This window comes from Anolis carolinensis, chromosome 6 (assembly GCF_035594765.1).
Source record: "Anolis carolinensis isolate JA03-04 chromosome 6, rAnoCar3.1.pri, whole genome shotgun sequence".
Taxonomy (NCBI): Eukaryota; Metazoa; Chordata; class Lepidosauria; order Squamata; family Dactyloidae; genus Anolis; species Anolis carolinensis.
In genome coordinates this window covers 94034074-94054055 of record NC_085846.1, presented here as the reverse complement: position 1 = coordinate 94054055, position 19982 = coordinate 94034074, and the positions used below count along the sequence as shown (strand labels likewise).

Below are 19982 nucleotides of genomic sequence, written 5' to 3'. Positions count from 1 at the left end.
TGCTATCTTTATAAAGTTCTGGAGAGACTTATCCTGCACAGAATATGGAAAAAATAGACCCATTTATGATCCCACAGCAAGCCGGTTTCAGAAAGGAAAAGTTGCACATCAGAAGTGTTGAACCTGACTCAGTACATAAAAGATGGTTTTGAAAGGCAGCAGATTACAGGAGACACAGTAACTTTGCTCAGTTGCAAGAGGAAAAACAGAAAACTTTACTCTTTGCAGCAGAGGCAAAACAGAAACTTGCAGTGTTGCATCAAAAATAAATTTTACAATGTAAGAAACTTACATAGTCCTTGTAAGCATTACAAGATGCAAAGAGCATTGCTTCTTCTTCTTCTTCCAAAGGAGAGAGATCAAAATTTTATCCTAAAAAACACAGTTATACTCCACGGGGTGTGGTTCAAACTTACTTGCTGACCTAAATTAGCACTTACACATAACGATCAACAGTATGAGTTTTTCTTTAACACATACATTCTTGGTGTTTGTCCTTTTAAAACTTACTCCATTTACCCTAACAAAATTCACTCCTGAAAGAGTTATCATGGGTAAAATAGGCCTCCATTGACGCTTTGTCACCAATCATTTTCCACAACAAGCCAAATTTTCCCAAATCCAATTATCACAGGGACAGAAAGTGAGGTGAAATCTGAATAGGGACACAGACAGCAAAACAAACACCACAGGGGTGTTAACCCTTCCCCTATGCTATCCAAAGCTTATCTATCTGTCTGTCCATCTGGAGTTACACTTAAAAATGTACCTGTTCCGACTAACATACAGATTCAACTTAAGAACAAACCTACAGAACATACCTTGTTTGTATCTTCCTGTATCCTATTTGAAGACCCTTAAATATTAAATACTTCAAAACTGTCAGAATAAAAAATTCTTTTTGTCTGTCAACAAAAGAACAACAAGCAGTCGGCAGTAGGGGGAGTTCTAGGATTAACCACCAATGTAGTACTGAAGATCAACTCAAGATACCAAGATCCTATATTGTGCATTAATTACAGCCACTTCAGCTATACAACCAGCATTTAATTCCTTTTTTGGCTCCTGCTTCTATTCTTGATTCACCATCTCAGCAACAACAATGTGGGATTCTTACTCCAGCTTTCCATGTTCTTCATCACTGTTTGCGCTTTTAAGGATTTCTCTGTTTTACTTTTCTTTTTCGCATACTTTCTTACTCTCTTTTTAAACAGGGAGCATTGAATTCTAAACAAAAAGAGAAGACAATCCTATGTTGGTGTTGTCTCTTGATATATTTTTTTGAATTTATCCCTTCATTAGTGATTTGTTAAAGTATCAAAATTGACATTTTCCCCACTGATTAACCTAACATACTGGCAAGAATAAAAAAAAATATTTCAAACAGTCTCATGTGCAAAATGCTTTTGTGGTGTCTGTTTGTTGATATGCTTATCCCATGGTTGTGTTTGCATTCACTCTGTAGGACTTGCAAGAGCCAAATCTATCCCAAGTCATACATATTCTAATGAAGTGGTTACCTTGTGGTACAGACCTCCAGATGTCCTTTTAGGCTCAACAGAGTATTCCACCTGCCTCGATATGTGGTAAGAATACTGCATGTTTATATGATCCTTGTTGGCTTGGCCTTTACATGTTTAGACAAATAATGTGTTTGAACTGGCAAGATTACATTACTGTATATACAGTAGGAATACGTTCCATTGAATATACTTTAAGTAGATGTTAAGTAGGTTTGCTTTTTAACATTATGAATTACAGAATATACCATTGATAGGCATATGTATTTTCCTCCTAAGATAACTACCAGCAGCAGGTAGTTATTAGTGTCCATGTGTATGAATAGTTATGCATTTCAAACAAATACTGTGACCACTCACACTGTCTTTTGTTTAGTTAATCCAATTTACTGGAAGATGTTGTACCCTGGTAAACACTTGACAAGAACTAGACATAAACCATGTAATTCATTTGAACGTAATTACATGAATACAGTAAACATAACAAAAGTAACATTGCCGAGCTCTTCGTTTTTGCTTGACTAAATGCTCCTTTTCCATTTGTCACATTTATTATAGCATGATAAACCACAGGATACCTTTGTCATTTTCATGTGTGACCCACTCCCCCCGCCCCCCCACCACACACAATCTGGTCTTTGGGAGATATGGTTTTAGGACTCTTGCCTACATCCTTTATTGAATTCAGTTTCATCTTGTTTAATATGCCTTGCTGTTGCAGAAGCCAAGTAATACTTACTGATCTTTGTACAGATAGATATAGTGGGTGACCAAGATTTTTGGAAATCCAGACCATTATTCATAGAATAGATTCTTCTTTTCTCCTTCTTACCATTATTAAACTCACAACATATTTTGCAGCAAGCAAGTAGTATAGAGCAGAAGTAGCACATTTTTTTAAAAAAACACACCTGTCTAGACAGATCTGTCACAGCTATTTTCTATATTGCAGCTCAAATGAGAAGCAGCAGGGAAGTTATGCTGAGGATGGGAGAACATTCTGCATTTTGTAGCTTACTCTTTTACTTTTCTGATTGAACCCACATTGTTGTCCCAAGGTATTTTTGCTATATAATCAGGGATAATTTGTCATTGTGATTCTCCTGACTTCAGAATCACAGTGTCCTTTGTGGCATAATGGAAACAATGTAAAAGGTATGTGCGTGCATGTCAAGACCCAGGCTGCAGAACACCAATAACCATGCGCAGAGACCAGAATCTATCTAATATCTTTATTAAGGAAATATATAAAGTCAATAAAAACAAGTGAAGAATATAGTTCAGAAGTAGACCTTTCAGGAAAGGTCAAATATAGTCCAGGAAAACAATGTCCAATATGTGATATTAGAGTCCAAAGTTATAATCCACTTGACCGAAACACACACTATTTGGCAAGCAATAGTGTGGGGAACTGTCCATAGTCTTTCGAGGCTTAAGGTAAATCCGAAGGTAACTGGAAAACAAGGCTTGAATCTAGGAAGCAAGGTCCGTGGTTTAAAACGCAAGGCAAGGCAAGACTTGAAACTTGGCAAGATCAAACTTGAAACAAGGCAAACATGAAACAAGAACTGAGTCCATAGAAGTCCGTGGAACGAGGCAAGGCTGGAAACTTGATCTGGGAAACAGGGAACTGGAGTACGAAGTCTACACACGATCTCACTCCTCCAGCTGACGAATTGACTCCGCAAGGTTTCCTTCGCGGCAAAACACCTAAATAGGGTCTCGTTTCCCGCCAGAAGAACACTTTCCCTGGAGAACTAGAAGTGAAACTCATCTCTGTCCAGATGCATGACTCCTTAGAATTTCCCAAGGGAAGCAGACCTAATCAGCTAATTGTTTGGCTGCGATTCTGGCGCTTCGGCGATTCGCCTCCCTAGCGCCTCTATCTTTATTATAATTGTCCTTTCGAGAAAACGGGGGAGAATTCTGCCCAAGGCTTGTTTGGGTAACTTCTTGAGGGCAAACATCCTGCAGGTGCAGGGGCTCCGTTTCTGGCTGAAACGGTGTAAATCCCACGTTTTCCTCTTCGTCTGCCACAATAGTACTAGGAACGGGACTACAAGGCCCATGAGACATCACAGTGCATTCTGTGCCTTAAAATAGTTTCTTATAGTTTTCTTGGCAAGATTTATTCAGACGGGCTTGTTTTTGTCTTCCTCTGATGCTGAGAGAATGTCTCTTGCCCAGTGGGTTTTCATGACTAAGCAATGATTTGAACCCTAGTCTCCCGGGGCATAGTCCAGTGCTCAAACCACTAAACCATGCTGGCTCTCTTAATTAACCTTACTTTCCTATTTAAATTTTATCCCATAAATGCAGAATTCATGACTCCAACAGGAATTCAACTTTTGCTTTTAAGAAGTCAATATCAATGCTCTAAATAGTAGGAGACAAATATATTTCTAAAACGAGAAACCATCAGGATAAATCAGAGATTCTTCCCACCACCACATATTATCATTGCAAAGGTGAAAACTGGTTCTAGCTGGAGGACATAAAAAGAATGTCTTTAATAATGGCCATGAAATATTGATGTCCCATGATATAGGACCTTTGGCGCAAGTCAAAAAGATATACAGGGTGCTTTTCAAGAGAAACACTTTGTTCAAGCTGAAAAATGACCCAGTATTGATTGCATCTATCAAATACATGAATCCAGCAAAATGACAAATAATTCATCTTCTGGAAAATACTGAGCAGTCACAAGTAAGGCTGTAGTCATGAATAGACAGATCAAACAGATGCGAGATAAAAAGTCTTTTTTCTTTGTGTGTCAATTGACACACAAAGTAAACCATGCAAATATATCTATTGTGTTGGATACTGATTTCAGTGTGGAAGTGTCCACTCATTTGATTAGAATCTGGTCCATTTATGGTTCAAATAATATTAACAGCAGCCCAATAATGTTTTAAAATCGTTTTGTTGAATTTAATTTTATAATATAAACAATAAGTATATAGTCAAACAATGATATATATAATGTCTTTATCTGATCATATAAAATACACATAATAGAACATTGGCGTGATTTTTTTCTGTACAACTTAATACAAAATTAATTAGAAGATCACCAATTGAGATAAGCAACTGATACATGACAAGTGATCAATAACACAATGCACATTAAAATTATACACAGAACAGCATGCACTTGGATGTATATTTACGTTGGGGTAACTATAATTATCAGCTAGGATCCAAACTGGGACTGATATAATCTAGAGGATGTAATTCATCTTTTCTTTATCTAGGAAAAGGCTTCTGTGTATATATGTGTGTTTCAGATGGCACAAAAATACTTCGAAGGTATATACATGTCCCAGGGAGAAATGTGCTGATTGTTATTTCACTACAACATAAGAGTCTCTGGGAACATGTGTAGAAGTCAAAGTTTTGTGTGTTTCACCTTACTCTCTTTCCCCTGGAGACTCATCCTTTTCTATGGAAAGAAAAGATGAATTACCTCTGTTGGAAGCTAGGAGCAGCATTCCAACTTTTAAATAGATCACAGGGCCTCGTTGCACTGTTTAACATAAAACAGCCCCCGCTTTTTCAAAATTAGAAGTGGACTTTTGACTCCCAGTTTTGTCTTTTGTGGTATTTTTTTAATATATGAGGCTCCAAAGGCAGGAAAGTTTCTCTTCTTTGTGTTATCTATTTTACAGATTGGCTGGATGGTCATCTGTCGAGAGAGCTTTGATTGTGTGTTTCTGCATGGCAGGGGGTTGGGGTGGATGGCCATTGGGGTCTCTTCCAACTCTATGATTCTGTAGCCAGTACATTCACTGTGTTCCTCCTCCATGCCATATTTTTAAAATTTGTGAGAAAACTTATAGTATTTTCCTACAATATACACATCTCACGTAAAATACATACATTTTGTTAATAATTCTATATAGCACAAAGCAATTTTGGGCTCATTTCCATAAGAACATAAAATGTAATTGATTTCCTGTCCGCATCATAAAATGTGGGCAAAAATTAATATGGGATATTGGTTAGTTTTGTTGTTGGCATTTTAATATCCTTTTTTTTTACACAAGGTATATTTAATAGTTGTTTTAGAATTTTCAATCAATATAATTATATGCTAATTGTATGAAGAATTAACTTGATAACAATCCACATTTCTACTGATTTTAGAAGATATTAAACTATAATAATAATAATAATAATAATAATATACTTTATTCATATTTCATCCTTCTCCTCGAGGGGACTCAGAGCGGATTACAGCATATAAACAGACGACACAGGGAGATATTCAATGCCTTGTTACAATGAAATACAATGAGACACAAATACTCAGACCAGGGGTCCCCAAACTAAGGCCCGGGGGCCGGATGCGGCCCTCCAAGGTCATTTATCTGGCCCCTGCCCTCAGTTTTAGACTAAGTCTGAAATGACTTGAAGGCACACAAAAATAACAACAATCCTAATTAACTTGACTATCTCATCAGCAAGAAGCAGGCCCACACTTCCCATTGGCATCCTGGTAGGTTTATGTTGGTTAAAGTTGTTCTTATTTTTGAATATTGTATTGTTCTTTCATTATTTTTTTTGTTTTTGCATTACAAAGAAGATGTGCAGTGTGCGTAGGAATTTGTTTGTATTTTTTTTCAAACTATAGTCCGGCCCCACAACACTCTGAGGGACCGTGGACCGGCCCTCTGCTTTAAAAGTTTGAAGACCCCTGACTCAGACAAAGGCAAAGGCTTCTCTTTTCATTTCCGGCTCTGGAGGCAGTGCTCATCTCTGACTCTGGGGGAGGTGCTTTTCTCCATTTCCAAGCTGAGGAGCCTGCATTGTCTGTAGACACCTCCTGGTTGTGTGGCCGGCATGACTGCTTGGAGCATCTTTCTGCCTTTCCTGCCGAAGCGGTTCCTATTTATTTACTCACATTTGCATGTTTTCGAACTGCTAGGTTGACAAGAGCTAGGGCTAACAGTGGGTGCTCATCCTGTCCTGCAGAATCGAACTGTCAACCTTCAGGTCAGCAGTTCAGCAGCACAAGGGTTTAACCCATTGCGTCACCGTGTGTGTGTGTGTGTGTGTGTGTGGAGAGAGAGAGAGAGAGAGGAAGAGAGAGAGTGTGTACTATATAGAAAGAGAAAGTGAGTTCAAGTGAGTCCAAAATGTAAGATCTTAACATAGACCATATTTCTATAAAGTCATGTTTTCCTTTTTTTTTTAACCTGGCTGATAAAATATCATGAGATTATTCTTAATTAATGTGAGTTGATTTATGGAATACCTTTCTGTTAATATGGTTTTTTATACTCTTCCAACTTCTTATACTCATCTGTTAGATGTCAGCTTTGTGACTTTGGCATTTATGTGCACATGGAAACACTCGTTCACTTTGTACACCCACTCAGATTTTAATTTCTACAGTGTAGATCAACTGACTTGCTTTTCTCCTAGGAAAACAAAAGGGTAAGCTTCTCAAAAATAATCCATGCCACGTGAAAGACCAGCAGAATTTCAAAAACAGTCTGTTAAAGTAGCTTTATTCTTTCCCATGATGTTAAATGTCTTTTACACACTTATGACCCAGCTCTGTCTCTCAGTCTTTTTACACTTCACCCTCTGTTTCATCTGTGGTTGCCTCTCCAACATTTCTTTTTATTCAGTATCATCATATACCTTCTGCTATCCAACTTTATTTCCCCAAATAATATTGGTCTTTTATTTCCCAAATAATTTTTGTAAACAGATCATCGTGTTTTTCACTTTAAATTATTATTACAAGAAGTTGTCTTTTAATGTCCTTTTGTTGAAAACTTTAGTGTTTGACATCTTTATCTTTCAAATTGCCAACTAATTTTCTTCTGGTTTTCTACTGCCACAACATCCCTATTGCACCTTTTTGCCAAAATTATTAATCTCTTTTAATTTTTGGGAGAGCCAACATGATGTTGTGGTTTGAAAGCTGGACTAGGATAATGGGAGATCAGGGTTCAAATCCCCTATTGGCCTTGGAAACCCACAGGGTAATTTTGGACAAATCACACATACTTATCCACAAAGGAGAGCAAAGGCAACTTTTCCCTGAACAAACCTTGCCAAGAAAACCTAGTGATGGGGTCCTCTTATTGTCACTATAAGTCAGAAATTACTTGAAAACACATAACAACAACAACAACAACAACAACAACAACAACAACAACAACAACATAATAATAATAATAATAATAATAATAATAATAATAATAATAATAATAATAATAACTTACATCTTATAACCTGCCACCATCTTCCCAAAGGGACTCGGGGCAGCTTACATGGGGACAAAGCTCAGAGAAATTAGCAGTTCGACATACAATTAAAACATAATACAAAATACAAGATTAAAATGCATAACAGAACAAAATATTTTAAACATCTTAAAATGAATCACACAACGTCATCAATTACAGGACAAAAGTGGAACTATTTAATTGTATAGGAAGGGCAAGCTTGTGAAAACACGGATAGTAGAAACAAGAGTGGGACAAAGTGCTGAAAACTGAACAAGAGCAAATTCAGACTGAACGGTGATAATGCAAGCTGATTTATTCAAAAGCACATTGAAACATCCATGTTTTCAAGTCTTTACAGAATATGGCCAGAGTGAGCGCTAATCTGATCTTTTTGTCTATGTGATTTCTGTACTTAAATTATTCGATTCCCATTCATTCATGGATTCTGTAAGAGTAACTTTGTCCCTGATCTCCTTGCTGCATCTCTTCCTGCACACAATGCTACAACATTATCATGCAAAAAAGGAGCCGCGGTGACACAATGAGTTAAACCCTTGTACCATCTGAACTGCTGACCTGAAGGTTGGGTTGCTGACCTGAAGGTTGCCGGTTCGAATCTGCAAATAGAGGTGACATTCTAATGTGGTCACAGGAAACATGGAAACATGGTTGGGAAAATTAACAGAAAGCATATCCATCACACACACACACACACACCCATCATAAATGTACATAGCACTTTACTTGTTTTTCTTAACAAGAAAAATGAGGTGGGGCAGGGTAGAATCAGTAGGCATGAAAATTATATTAAATGACTTCTAGTAATATATCTCAGGGAATTGAAAAGGAAGCAGAAAGTGAGTAAAGCCACATATATTGCAAAGGAATGCAAATATTAACCATTGGACAGTGCCTGGGAAGCAGGTGCCAGTAGCTGCAAGCTATTTATACACTTCATTTGTTGTTAGAGGGCACTGAGAGAGTAACCAAAAGCTAATGATTCATGTACAGTATTAATGTTCCCCAGTTCTCTGTAAATAGCCACTGGCAATTTAAGAATATTAATGAAGATATACATGCATCAGTGGTGATAGCTACAAACACCAATCAACATAGAATGTGCTGCAATCTGCCACTGTCGGCATATAGTAAAGATATATACTGTGTGTGTGTGTGTGTGTGTGCGTGCGTGCGCGTGCGCTATATGTACAAGGCCAGCCCTAGGTAATTTTTAAGTGTAAGCAAACAGTATTTCCCCCTGCCCCCCCCCCCCCAAAAAAAAACCCCAATCAGGTCCTAAGATGTATATATCAACCTTCATTTACCAAAAGTAAAATAAATACAAATTAAAACTTTGGAAAACAAGAGTCAATACAAAGAAACACTAATGGGGGGGGGAGGACAATTAACATTTTGAGAAAGCAGAGAAATGGGGAGAATTGGGATCCCTCTATCCTGATAGAATGGAGGAGAGATCAAGTCCCCTCCCCTCCTCCCAATCCAAGCTGATCCTTTACATGCAGCTTCCTACAAACTCCTGAGAATTCCAGCAAACTTCTTAAACAGGGATCATGGCTCTGTGATTGGTGCAGTTCTCTCCCCTTCTAGGCTTCCAATTTGTTCCAGGATTTTCTGCATTTCCCCCCTTGTAATACTGGTTTGAAACTGCATAGAAATGTCAGTGTGGATAGATTATTATGCCTTTAATCCTTCTGTATTAAGAGCCCCACTTTCCATCTGAACTTGCTCTAAACAGGGTGTCCCAAAAAAAGATATACACACTTAAAAACCGATACCTTAATTGAGGTTTGTTTCCCCCCCATGTTAAACCCATTGGAATTAATAATGGAAATCGGGCCCCTTCTAGACTGCCTTATGTCCCAGGATCTGATTCCAGATGATCTGATTTAAACTGGATTATATGAGTCTCCACTGCCATATAATATGGGATAAAAAGATAATCTGGGATAAGGTCCTGGGAAATAGGGACAGTGTGGAAGGGGCATCTGGCTGGAACTACACTGCTCTACGTATATCCCAGGATCTGATTCCAGATTATTTTATCCTGGATTACCTGGCAGTGTAGACTCATATAATCCAGTTTAAAGCAGATAATCTATAATCAGATCCTGGGATATAGCAGCAGTGTGGAAGGGGCCTCAGGCTGAATCTATGGCCTAATTCCCAGGATCTGATCCTAGATTATCTTCTTATCCCAGATTATCTGGCAGTGTAGATTCATATAATCAAGTTCAGAGAAGATAATCTGGGATCAGATCTTGAGATATAGGAGCAGTGCAAAAGGGGCCTCAGGCTGGATCTGCAATGCCCCTGTATCCCAGGATCTGATCCAAGATTATTTTATCTCAGATTATCTGCCAGCGTAGATTCATATAATCCAGTTCAATGCAGATAATCTGGGACCAGATCCTGGGCTATAGAAGCAATGTGGAAGAGGAATCAGGCTGAATCTACATTGGCCCATATCCCAGGATCGGATCCCAGCTTATCTTCTTATCACAGATTATCTGGCAGTGTAGGGACTCAAATCCTGGGATATAGGGGCAGTATGGGAGGGACCTCATGATGAATCTACACTGCCTTATATCCCAGGATCTGATTCCAGATTATCTGATTTAAACTGGATTATATGAGTCCCCACTGCCATATAATCTGGGATAAGAAGAAAATCTGGTATTAGATCCTGGGATATAGGGTAGTGTAGATCCAGCCTCAGATTTAAGTTTTGAACAAAGGAAATTAATTTTATAATGTGACTGGAAGTGTGAAAGGTAGTTAAAGTCCAAAAAGAGTTAAGGAGGGAGTTTCAAGGAGACTTGCCATGAGTCGAATTAGTGATCAGTTGGAATCCCTCGCTCCAAGGTCTGAGGGACAGTGAACTAGCCCCCTGTTGAAAAAGTTTGGGGACCCCTGGTGTATACAGACAGGGTTTGGGGGTGATTGCCCTGGGAATCTGGGAGTTGTAGTTCACTCTTATCCAGAGAACATTGCACTCAGCTGATAATGTATCTGGACCAAACTTGACATACAGACCCAACATGGCCAACTGTGCATACTGGCAGGGTTTGGGGAGTGATTGCCCTGGAAATCTGGGAGTTGTAATTCACTCTTATCCAGAGAACACTGAACCCAAATGACAACGTATCTGGACCAAACTTGGCACATAGACCCAGTATGGCCAGCTTTGTATACTGGAGGGGCTTGGGGGTGATTGACATTGGCATCAGGGAGTTATAGTTCACCTGTATTCAGAGAACACTGAACCCAGCAGATGTCGGATCTGGACTACACTTGGCACACAGACCCAACATTGCCACCTGTGAATCCTGGGGGAGTTTTTGGAGGGTTGACTCAAGATTTTTGGGAATTGTAGTTCATCCACATCCTTACACATTTTCTCATGGGAGCATTCATAAAAAACAAAAGAAAAGACTGACTTTTTTTCCTAAGACATAGTGTGTGTAACATATGATATTACCTACCGTAATTTCCAAAAAATCAAACAATAAATAAATAAATAAATAAATAAAACTTTATTTATATCCCGCCACCAAACAATGCCCCTTTCAAATAACCCGGGAATCGCCAGGTACCAAAGCTAGATTTAAAAAAAAAAACTGGGAATAAGAGGAGGAGAGTGCAGGCATTAGGATCCTGCATCCTCGGCCGGGGGAAGAGGGAGACACGCAGACAGACTCAGAGGGCGCGAGGGAGTCAAAGAAGGGAAGTGGGAGGAACTGGGCGCTGCCGCAGGAGCAAAGGCAGCAGCAGCAAGAGACTCTCTCCCAGGTTTGGGTGCTTCTCTCACTCTTGAGCAGCCTGGGGATTTAATCAAAGGTGGCTCTGAGGCAGAGAGGTAAAATTTTGGTTTCCCGCCTTTCTCCCTCTCTCGGCGCTGTACCTAGGCCTCAACAGCACCCCTAGAGGATTGGTGCGCCACCCGCAACTGCTTATTTCGCTTATAGATTGAGCAGTCCCTGTGTATGTATTAAACAACATCAGTGTATTGCTGAGATAGGATCTTTTATTTTTCTTTAATTGGCATACTTTGTAACTGTTATAATCTTAAATTATGTTGAATTCCAACTTGTATCAGCCACAGACAGAATACTCAATAATCAAGACTTGTGGAAAGTTTAATTCCACATAATTGGAGTCCACATAATTGGAGCCTCCATTCCTGCAATGAAAGCATATTTCTATAGCACAGTTGGAGAAAATAAACAATTGGATTAGGATTAGTTTTGTGCCTTTCCAAACACATGACATTTTTCAGAACAGACACAAAGAGTGTGATTCACTTGTATTGCAATTATAGGACTCTATTATTGAGTAGGGCATTTTGGGGTGATAAAAGCCTACAAGTTTGAAAGAAGTAGGTCACATGGAATCTAGTGGAACTTATATAAATATTTACTTTCCAATTGATTCAATAGATTTAATCTAGCTAACTAGGATTCGCAGTTCAATTTATGTCTGTGACAGCGCCGCATACGAAATTGCCCCTAAATAAACTATTACTTTCATTTTATGGGAACATATGTAACTATGGTTTCATAAAATTTATCAGTATGGAGTTTATCCTCAGAAAAATTTCCATAACTATACATTTTGTTGAAATTAGTTACTCAATTTGTTGAAAACTTTGATTCTTTGAATAATGTATCATAGTGATTGTCATTTGAAGAGACTACTGGATAGTTTGGTGAAAAGATGCTTTTAGCAATATGATACATCATCACTGGAGTTCTAACATAATTGAATCCCTACTTTACAGTATATTTAAAGCCAGTTCAGAAAGCATTGAGTATGCAGAGACTTTAACCTTTGTGTAGAGAGGCTCTGTCTGGTCATAGTATTCATAGACTTGGTGCTTATCTTGCAGCATTCCATTGGGATAGCTGCAGTTTGATGCTAACAGACAAGAACTTGTCATGCGTCGGAAGTCAGAGAAAAATATTTGTACAGCTCTTTTCCAGTGTACAAAAGTGTGTGTGTCTGGGTAGTGTCTGTATGGCTGTCTCAATTCATGTCTAAAAAGAGGTACAGCTTTATTTCATTTTCAGGTTTTGTTAGATACTTGAGAAGTAATTGATAAAAGCAGTGAATAACATATCATCTTCTACTAAGTAGTATTTCATAAGGTAATGATAAAGGTTTTCCCCTGACAGTAAGTCCAGTTGTGTCCGACTCAGGGGGTTGGTGCACATCTCCATTTGTAAGCCGAAGAGCCGGCATTATCCGTAGACACCTCTAAGGTCATGTGGCCAGCATGATTGCATGGAGCGCCATTACCTTCCCGCAGAAGTGGTAGCTATTGATCTACCCACATTTTGCATAGCAGAAGCTAGGGCTAATAGCGGGAACTCACTCTGCTCCCCGGATTTGAACTGCCAACCTTTCAGTCAGCAAGTTCAGCAGCTCAGCGGTTTAACCTGCTGTGCCATCAGGGGCTTTTATATATTATTATTCATAAAGTAGCTGGGCTCTATTCAAGATTAGGCCTAGCCTACAAACTAACACTTTAAAAAGAGCACGAATTAACAATGGATGGGTGATGGACAGGAGAAAAGAAAAACAAAAAAAGGTTACAAAAACCTGGAGAATCTACTAGATCTTTTATAAAAGCAGCATGATAAAGAAAGTTTCAAATGACAGGAAATTATTAACAGGTGATAATGAATTTCCAATATGGCAAAGAAGGCTATTTATTTCCATTTCCAATATTTATATCCTGTCCTTCTCACCCGAAGGGACTCAGGGCGGTTACAAACAATAAAAGTAAGTGGTTTTTTAGGTTTAAAAGTGTTGAAGTCGCTGATTAATATTGAAAAGAATTAAAAAGAGATAGCAAAGTACAGACATTAAAATAATTAAAAAGAGCAGAATATAGACATGAAGATAAAAAATGGAAGAACATATGTAAGGGGAAGCAAGTAAAGCTGAATATTGTAAGGGACAAGTGGCAGTTAATGTGTAGAATGGAGAAATGTGTGTAAATCAGCCAAAATGGAGCAATAGAAAAGTAGCAATATTTACAATAAGTATAAAGAGACATCTTAGATATAAAAGTGAGCATATGATTACAATAATCATATTAAAATATAGGAAGTTATAGTATTGGTTGTGTTAAGAGAAAAAAATGAAATCAAATTAATACTGCAAAATATTTCAAATTCCTAAATTAAACTGAACTTTTGTGAATCAAAGATGATTCACAAGCGTCAAGCAGATGGGCAGGAGGAGTAGAATAAGGGTGTTGTCAAAAAAAGGAGACTGAAGTAGTAGATTCTCTGTACACCAGCACCCATGGGGTTTGGTAGTTGCCGGGTAAATGTAGTTTCTGGTTGCTCAAGAATTATTATTAAAAATAAGCCTAATTAATACTATGCCTATACTATACCGTAGCATACATTCTGTATTGATATGATATTAATACAGAAAAGCTAATTAAGACAAAGACAAGTGTAACTTAATGTAACAGTTTTCCTATATTATAAAAACCGATTTTAGTTTAATTTTTCTTTAAAGTTTTATTTCTTCAATTTTTGCTGGTTGCTTGAGAGTTCTAGTTGCTTGATTTCAAGTTAACTGAGTGTCTACTATACTACAGTCAGCCCTCCACATTTGTGGTTTTGGTGTTTATGTATTTCATTATTTGCAAATTTGGTTAATAGGGTTTCCCAATCTCTATGTCCTCCACTGCAGTTCTGTGGTCAACTGTCAGCAGAAATTGACAACAGTAACATTGAAGGACCAAAGATTCCTAGAGAGGTGCTTTCCCAGGTTAAAAAGGTGTTTTTTCTTCTTCATGGTTTCCCCACCTTTGCAGGGATTCTGTACCCCTAATGTGGAGGACTGACTTTATACAATTTCCTTCCTTTCTTTAAACTGGAACATAACTTTCTAAACCTCTCAGTCACATTTAAAATCAGTTTGGAACACTGGATTGAGAAATGTTTGAAAAGTAAATAAAGAAGAATAATGTGCAACCGAAACTTCGTCTGTCCTCTTGGCATTATAACACAGATACATTTGTTTTCCGAAAGAATTGGAGGTTAGGTAAGTTTTTTTTGGTTCAGTGTCTTCCAGTTTTCCAGTATTTCTACAATCTAAATTCATACTGAAGATCTGACATAGTTTCCATTTTTTTCGGCCTCTGTAATTGCTGTGGTTATGACAAGGTTACTAGAAAATTAACAAGAACAATAAGAGTGCAGTATTTAGATAGTATGGCCACATATGCCGTACTGTGACATATTAATAGGCTTAGTCAGGCTTGATGTCATGTGGGAAGGCATACATTTTTGCATCATATGCCTGTCATTTTAGCTTCAATCATGTTTGTTTTAAGTGGATTTAAAATGACTATGTTGGGGTTTATGAAATGTTCTTATTTAAAATATTACCAGATACGATTTGGTACTTTATGCAATGTGATTTCCCCCAGTTTTCAGCTGCTTACCACATTCAGACAGAAATGGTTTGGTCAAAAAAGCCCAAAAAATTAGCTGATCTGGTAATTTTTTTGTTCCAGCCAATACAGTATAATGCTCACTCAGTGAACCTGAACCATGATGAAATAAAGTAGAAATGATGTGGTCTGTTGTCAGTATGTTAACTCTGTTTGTTGGAAGTGTAGTCCTCTGGGATGGAGCATTCAAGTTAATTGAGATCAGGAAATGCCCTCAAATACAAGAAGTTACTTTAAATTTATTTTTCTTGATTTTATTTTATTGGTAATTTGTTTTGTAGCTTTCATTCTGCACACACGCGCACGCACGCACACACACACACACACACACACACACACACTGTACATTTGAATCCTGATCCCAGTGTTTCAAAACATCCAACAATGCATTGGTTGTTTTTTTGTTTTTTTGTTTTTTTTTACAAAAAAGCTTCCTAGTTCACAAGGGTTATATATTGTCTGTGTTTGACTGAGATAGATTGGACGTAATGAAGCATTAACGAAAGCAGGTGATGAATGGCAGCTTCATCAATTTAGTTGTTTTCAAATGCCCCTGATGGTTACATAATATGATTTTAATCCCATTTCTGAGCATATAAGTAGGAAAGGTTATACTCAGTCATACTCAAATAATAAATTCTCTTTTCAATACCTTAAGCAATTAATGTTGGTCTAAACTGTATTTGATGAGATTGGATTGTGCCTTAAAATACTCCTGAAACTGTATCTATTTTCATAAGACCTTTAAACAAATCAGCTATATAACTGAAGGAGTTTTAATTAGAGCTCTTTGTAAAACACCGCCTGTACATATCCAATGGTGGTCTCTTAATTAAAGAAAGGTATTGCATATTTCTTTAGAGACAGCTGTTTTTCCAAAGGTGTTTGGCTCCTTCCTATGAGAAATAGTTATTTACATGCTAGCTAGCGATTACATCCATTCAATTGTAATTGGAATGCATGGATGAATATTTATTTTGTGACTGTGTATTTTTATATATTCAACCCATCTGAAGCTGCGGGTAGACTTTTGTTTAGGGTAATTTTTATTCAATTTCTAAATTTATACCAGAGGAGGCCATTCAACATTTGAAGTGCAATTGCAGCTAAGATTTCTTCCATGTAGCCACATAGGAAAATATTGTGCGCTAAGCTTGAATATAAAGACTATCAATTTTTTTTCAGGGGAGTTGGTTGCATCTTTGTGGAAATGATTCAAGGTGTTGCTGCTTTTCCAGGAATGAAAGACATTCAAGATCAGCTTGAAAGAATATTTTTGGTAAGTTCCCCATTATTTTGACTATTGCACATGAATATTCTCATAAATTTGTCCCAAACTCCTAGCAACTGCATGGTGCAAGTGGTTGGACAGTCACATGACAATTCCTTGAAATCAGTGAGTTTAAATCAGTGATTCCCAAAGTGGGCACTACCGCCCCCCAGTGGGCGCTGGATTAATCCAGGGTGGTGGTGATGGCACCTATTAGGACACGGGGCGGGGCCAGAGGAGGGGCGGGGCCTCTTCCCAAGTGCTGGAGACAGGGCTGAACACCTGAGGCGCCTATTAGGACACACAGGGGGTGGAGCTAGAGGAGTGGGCATGGCTTCTTCCCAAGAGCCCAAGACAAGGCTGAGAATCTATACCTCTCCTGAGGCTATTGTTGGGACACAGAGGGCGGAGCTAGGGAACGAGGCTGGGCCTCCTTCCAAGAGCCTGAGACAGGGCTGAGCCTCTATACCTCTCCTGAGAGGCCTTTTAGGATTAAAGGGCGGGGTAGGGGTGGGGGCAGGGCCTCTTTCCAAGAGCGCAAGATAGGGCTGAGCCTCTGTATACCTCCCCCGAGGTGCTTGTTAGAACATGGGGGCAGGGTATAGAGGGTATAGAAGTTCAGCCCTGTCAGGCACTTGAGAAGAGGCTCCGCCCCCTCTTCTAGCCCTGCCTCCTGTGTCCTGGAAGGCGCCGCAGGACAGGGATAGAAGCTCAACCCTGCCTTAGAGCTCGTAACTCTGCCCATCCCAGTCCTGCCTGCCCATTTGTGCCCTGCCCACCTCCCTTCACAGCCCTGCATCTTGGACTAGGGGAGAGGCTCAGCCCTACCCTTTTGAGCAGGAGCCACGCCCAACCCTCTAAGCCACACCCCTTTTCCAGGGGACACTGAGTCATATTTTTTCTGGAAAGGAGGTGGCAGGCCAAATAAGTTTAGGAACCACTGGTTTAAGTTCTAAGTCAAATGGAACAAAAATATCACCAACAACCCTCTGTATAGTAAATGGTGAATATCATTAAAAGTTAATGATTAGTGGGGTTGTTGTATGTTTTCCGGGCTGTATGGCCATGTTCTAAAAGTATTCTCTCCTGACATTTCACCCACATCTATGGCAGGGTGAAACGTCAGGAGAGAATACTTCTAGAACATGGCCAATACAGCCCGGAAAACATAAAACAACCCTGTGATCCCAGCCATGAAAGCCTTTGACAATACATTAATGATTAGTAGTTAACAAAATGAAATTATTCTGTTAAAAGAGGGGATTTAAAATATAAAACTAAATAGGCTCCTTAAAATAATGAATACTATTAATTCCTTCACAGTAAGACCACACACAGTTGCATATTTAGATACAATAGAAGCATTATTCCTTATTTAGGAGCAAGTATTTTTTTTATTATTTTCACTATCAATGTTATTTTTGTAAAACTGAAGGTGATGACAGTGCTTATTGTTGTAGAATATGGTTTTATCAAATGTTTCAAAGTTAATTTTATGTGTATTTTGCTGCCTGCCTCTTGAAGATTTATATACCTGGAAAAATACGAAAGAAGATACTTATTTGACCTGTTTCCTTATGGCACTGTTCAGATAAGACATGAATATATATATATATATATATATATATATATATATATATATATATACTAGCTGTGCCTGGCCACGCGTTGCTGTGGCTTGGTCTGGTGGTGTTGGTCAGTCTACATTAGGTTGTATTTATGCTGTGACCTCCACCCTTCTTTATACTCACATTAGTAGTAGTATTTGAAGTCTGTTACCTTCTTCAATTTTTTTGTTGATTGATAATTGCTTGAGATCCCTGTTGTCTTTGGTTTGTTGTTAATCGTGAGGTCTGATTCTGCTGAGTGCGGTTTATATATTTATTGTGGTACAATAGTCTTTTTTTTTGTTTTGCCTGTGTAGGTGTTTATTATTGTTGTTGTTGTAGTGGTCATGAAGGCTGGATAAGTTAGATGCTACTATATTGTTTTTTGGAGGCCCAGTGTAGCACTGACTGGCCTCTCAGCCTCAGTGCCTGGCTGCTTCTTGCCTGTGATGATGTAGATTCTTGTTGTTGTTGTTGTCATTGTTATTATTGTAATTTTTTTTTTGGAGGCCAAGTGTGAATGTAGGGATTGGGGAGGTGGATGAGCACTGAATGGCCTTGTAGACTCAGTGCATGTCTGATTCTTGCCTGTGTAGGTGTTTATTATTAGTGGGTGAGTGGGTGGATAGATGAGTGGATGGATAAATAGAGTGGGTGCTCTCCTTGTTTCCTTTATTCCTATGCTGTTCCCTTTCTCTGCTCCGATCCTGAGCTTGTGGATAAGAACACACTGGTCAGAAAGGAGGGTAAATATAACCGGATCAATGGTCTTTCTCTCCCTTTTGCTTTTGGCCTTCCGGGCAGAGAGGGAGGGCTCTTGTACTTGGCGTTCCTTCGCTTCCCTTCCCTCCCTCCTTCCTTCATTCTATCCGTCCCAGCCTTTCCTGCCTGTGGAGCCATGGAACTGGGTCAGTAGGTTGGATGGTGGGGAAAGGGAGAAGGAAGAGGTCTCTAATTGAAATGCATGGACTCCATGCCATGGGGTGCTGGGATTTGTAGTTTGCATCCAGTCTAACCCCTTTCTTTCTTTTTGTCATGGAGGAAGAACCCACCCAAACCTCTCAGACAGATGGCCATCCGGTTTAGTTGTGTTGTTATAGTCACAATGCGTTGTTGTGAGTTTTTTGGGTCCAGATTGTGGTTTTGTGGTTTGGTTGTGTTGTTACAACCGGGAGGGAAGGCTTTTGTGTTGTGTTGTCAAATTTTGTATTTCTGGAGCGTTTAGTTATGTTGTTATAGTCACGATGCGTTGTTGTGAGTTTTGTGGGTCCAGATTGTGGTTTTGTGGTTTCGTTGTGTTGTTACAACCGGGAGGCAAGGCTTTTGCGTTGTGTTGTCAAGTTTTGTATTTCTGGGGCATTTAGTTGTGTGCCAAGTTTCGTATTTCTGGGGCGTTTAGTTGTGGTGTTATAGTCACAATGCATTGTTATGAGTTTTGTGGATCCAAATTGTGTTTTGTGGTGTGATTGTGTTGTTACAACCGGGAGGCAAGGCTTTTGCATTGTTTTGCCAAGTTTCGTATTTCTGGGGCGTTTAGTTGTGTTGTTATAGTCATGATGCGTTGTTGTGAATTTTGTGGGTCTGGATTGTGGTTTTGTGCTGTGATTGTGTTGTTACAACTGGGAGGCAAGGCTTTTGCATTGTTTTGTCAAATTTTGTATTTCTGGGGCGTTTAGTTGTGTTGTTATAGTCACGATGCGTTGTGGTGAGTTTTGTGGGTCCGGATTGTGGTTTTGTGGTGTGGTTGTGTTGTTACAACCGGGAGGAAAGGCTTTTGCGTTGTGTTGTCAAGTTTTGTATTTCTGGGGCATTTAGTTGTGTGCCAAGTTTCGTATTTCTGGGGTG

At 38.9% G+C, this 19982-nt stretch overlaps 1 protein-coding gene across 7 annotated transcripts in view; it reads left to right on the top strand.

The window, feature by feature from the left end:
• cdk14 (cyclin dependent kinase 14) overlaps window positions 1-19982 on the top strand; it is a 281590-nt gene that overhangs the window by 161142 nt on the left and 100466 nt on the right. For all 7 annotated transcript variants that reach the window (XR_009999670.1, XM_062957395.1, XM_062957398.1 and 4 more), the window contains 2 exons: window positions 1466-1586; window positions 16446-16539. Coding sequence is in view for 6 of the 7 variants with exons in the window: in XM_062957395.1 (XP_062813465.1) it covers window positions 1466-1586; window positions 16446-16539 (215 nt within the window). In the remaining variant the exon portion in view is untranslated. The remainder of the gene's footprint in view (window positions 1-1465; window positions 1587-16445; window positions 16540-19982) is intronic.